The 3530-nt window shown below is 47.3% G+C and overlaps 1 protein-coding gene across 1 annotated transcript in view; it reads right to left on the bottom strand.

Moving 5' to 3' along the window:
* Positions 1-3244, bottom strand: part of Tnfrsf8 (TNF receptor superfamily member 8) — a 47865-nt gene extending 44621 nt beyond the window's left edge. Inside the window, exon 1 of the mRNA XM_031376985.1 lies at positions 3164-3244. Within this exon, the coding sequence (XP_031232845.1) occupies positions 3164-3226 (63 nt within the window). The 5' untranslated portion in view covers positions 3227-3244. The remainder of the gene's footprint in view (positions 1-3163) is intronic.
* Between the last annotated feature and the right edge of the window lie 286 nt (positions 3245-3530).

A 3530-nucleotide genomic window follows, 5' to 3' on the forward strand; every position in this document is an offset into this window, starting at 1 on the left:
TTTAACGACAGGAACTTTCAATATAGCTCAGACTACCTTGGAACTTTTTTGAAAAATTATATTCTATTTACTTTGTGTGCATGTGCACATATGTGTGCACTCTCATGTATGAGCTACCTCCTACATGTGGAGATCAGGGTACAACCCAAGGCTTAGTTCTTTTCTTCTATCATGTGTGTCTTAGGGATCAATCTCAGGATGTCAGACTTGGTGGCAGGTGCCTTTGCCTGCTGAGCCATCTTGCTGGCCCTACCTTTAGACTTCGGATTATCCTTGCCTTGGTCTCCCGAGTGCTGGGATTCCAGGCACATAGTGACCAGCTTTTTAAAGTAGGTTTTTTTCTTTTTCTTTTCTTTTGCACAGGGTGTGTGTGTGTTTGTTTGGATAATCTTTGTTTTTGTTTTTGTTTTGGAGACAGGGTCTCTCTACATAGTGTTGGGTAATGCAGACCAAATTGGCCCTGAACTCACAGAGATCTACCACCCTCTGCCTGCTGAGTGCTGGAATTAAAGTCATGCATCACTACATCCAGCTTTAAAAAGGTTTGTTGCTGTCATTATTTTATCCTGTTCTGCTTTTAATAAGATTTCAAACCTTAACTGGAATGGAAAGGTGGAAGAAGTCTTGAGGGACCAGAATAGAGACTCTTGCTGGGCAGGCAGCTCTTCCCCCACAGACACCCCAAGTTCTGTCATGAAAGGTCCACAGACTTGAGGTTTGATGTTTAGCCTACAGTCATTGGGAAATGCAAATTAACATAAGAAGGATTCAACCCGTTCAAGACCACAAAATAGAGATTGATAAGATCAAGCATCTGTTAGGATATGGGAAGCTGCTACTGTCTTACACTGTTGTGAGAAAAGACATTGTCCTGCACAGTGGGAAGCATGTCATTTTATTCCAGTGTACATCTGCTCTGTCAATCTCCAGTATTCTCTTATCTCTTCTCTAGGAAAGAACCACCCCTACTCCCCAGACAGCAAACAAACACACAAAGGACAATGTTGGGGCCACGTGGTGGCGCATGTTTTCACTCTAAAGCATTTGGGAGTCAGAAGCTAGCAGATGTCTCAGTTCAAGGCCAGACTGATCTACACAGAGTTCCAGGCTAACTGGGACTACATAGTGAGACCCTAGCTCATAAAAACAAACCAAAAGACACTGATAGAATCTCACTGCTCATTCACCAGGGATATGAATGAGCAGATGTGATCTGCAAGGCCTACTGTAGACACTGTAAAAGCCAAAGAAAAACGTGACAAAATTGGGTTTGAGGGCATATGCCTGTAATATACCGAGCACTCACCAGCACGAAGATGAGGCGCTTGCAGACATCCTTGATTACAAGGTGAGTTCAAGACCAGCCTGAGTTACACAGACCCTATCTCAAAACAAAAGCACAGACAAACTGAGTGTGTGGACCAGTGGATAGAGGGCTTGCCTAGTATACCCAAAGCCCTGAGCTCAATCTCATACACTGCATACATGGAATATGGGAGCGCACACCTGCAGTCTAAGCAACTAGGAAGTGGAGGGAGAAGGACCAGTTCAAGGTCATCCTTGACAACATAGCAAACTGGAGGCCAGCCTAAGATACATGAGACCTTGTCAAAAGAAAAAAAAAAGCCAAGCAGTGGTGGTACATGCCTTTAATCTCAGCACTCAGGAGACAGAGGCAGGCAGATTTCTGAGTTCGAGGCCAGCCTGGTCTACAGAGTGAGTTCCAGGACAGGCAGGGCTATACAGAGAAACCCTGTCTCGAAAAAAATTAATTACTTAAAATAAATAAATAAAAGAGAAATCCCTATATATTTCTATAAAAGTGATCCAAATACTGATATGCTTTTAGAGATGCCTGTAAATAGCAGTAAAACAAGAACATGGTTACAGCTTAGAAAATACTGGTGTAAACCGATTAGCTCTATCATAGTATTTGCACTTTTTGTTTGGGAGCATTTCACACATTCCAGGTAGTATTAAGTACACTGCTTTAAATGTAGAGATGTTTTCACAAGCCTGTGAGATGGTTCTGTGGGTAAAGATGCTAGCACCAACTCCCAAAGTTGTCCTTTAACTCACACACTCACATAAGAAGGTGCCATGCTCTCATCAAAAATGTCTCCACTTAATAGGAGAAAAGAAGCCAAGCCTCCCCACTTTCACATCCCACTTTTCCCTTCATCTCCCAGGGTCCTTGTTGTTCCAAACTCTTACCAGATAAGGGCTTGGGGCATGGGGGTGAGGTTGGGTAGGGTGGCTCCTCTGCTTACTTCTGCCCTCTGCAGGACAGGTGTCACACCGCCCACCAGAGATGGAAGGGACACCCTCTTACCATCTCTCTCCTGCCAGCTGCTGGCCCTCTCTCCTCCCTTGTCCTCACACCTCTCTAGCAGAGACACGTCATGTCTACACAAGCCTGTTGCTGTCCCTTGTCTCCCCTCCCCTAGCTTCCATTCAGCCATGCGCCTTTTTCCTCCCTGTAGACCCTAGGTTCCATAAAGAAGCTTATCTGAATGGCTCTCCAGAGTCCTGTCTCCTTCCCACACATTAATGCCTAATGTGGCATTGGCTCCTAGGAAGTGTTTAGTTTTCCTTACTCATTGACCAGACTCATTTCTGGGGCTTTCAACTATAGAACACAGAACCAGAGACAGCACTGACTTGCTCCAGGGACGAAGGAAGATCCACCATGTGCTTGTTCCAGGGCACCCAGCCCATGCCACCGGCTGGCCAGACCCTCACATTTGCTCTCATCCACTCCGTCCTCTCTTTCCTGAGCCCTTCCAGCCTACGGACTCACGAACAATCCAATATCATCCTCCGGCAAAAACAGCACACACAGGCACACACAGGTTTCCCTATCCAGGACCCCCTCTGGGCCAGCAGTAAAGGAACTGAACAGCTTTCTCTTGCTCCCGGATCTACTCATGGTGAATGAAGGAACGAACTGCTTCCAACTATCTACTACCTGCGGGTGTGAAGAGAGGAGCTCTAACTTTACCCTTCAGTTATCCACCCACCTCTGGATAATTGTATATTTCAGTTGCCTTCTGTGCCCCCCCCATGCCCCCTCTAGTTTGAGTAGGGGACTAAGGTGAGAGGTTGCCCAGTCCTCTTTTGCTCTAGCCACTGATCTCACACACTTTCCGGGTCATTCCCTTACCGTTGGGAAGGCTTGAAGCATCCCCAGGAACAGCAACCCCGCTGCCATGAGTAGGGCGCTCATCTTGGCTTCCCGAGTCTCCAGCGCCTGGCCACCTGCCGGCACACTGACTCTCTGCGGTGAAATCACTTCTAATGTGGCTGTGCCTTCCTCGCCTTCTTCGGGTTCAGTCCTAATCCTTCCCTCCCCCACCCTCTTACCACCTGTGATGCAGCGATCTGCTTGCCTGTGAAGCCTAAGAGAGAAGGGGCCACCACGTGCAGAGATGACTCAGGGCTAGCCACAGCGCACGAACGCAGGGGGCTCCCCTGCGTTTTGAATGATCCGCCCCGGATTTGAAGAGGAACCGGGAAGCTTGCTCAGCTCT

The sequence above is a fragment of the Mastomys coucha genome, unplaced genomic scaffold (assembly GCF_008632895.1).
Source record: "Mastomys coucha isolate ucsf_1 unplaced genomic scaffold, UCSF_Mcou_1 pScaffold18, whole genome shotgun sequence".
Taxonomy (NCBI): Eukaryota; Metazoa; Chordata; class Mammalia; order Rodentia; family Muridae; genus Mastomys; species Mastomys coucha.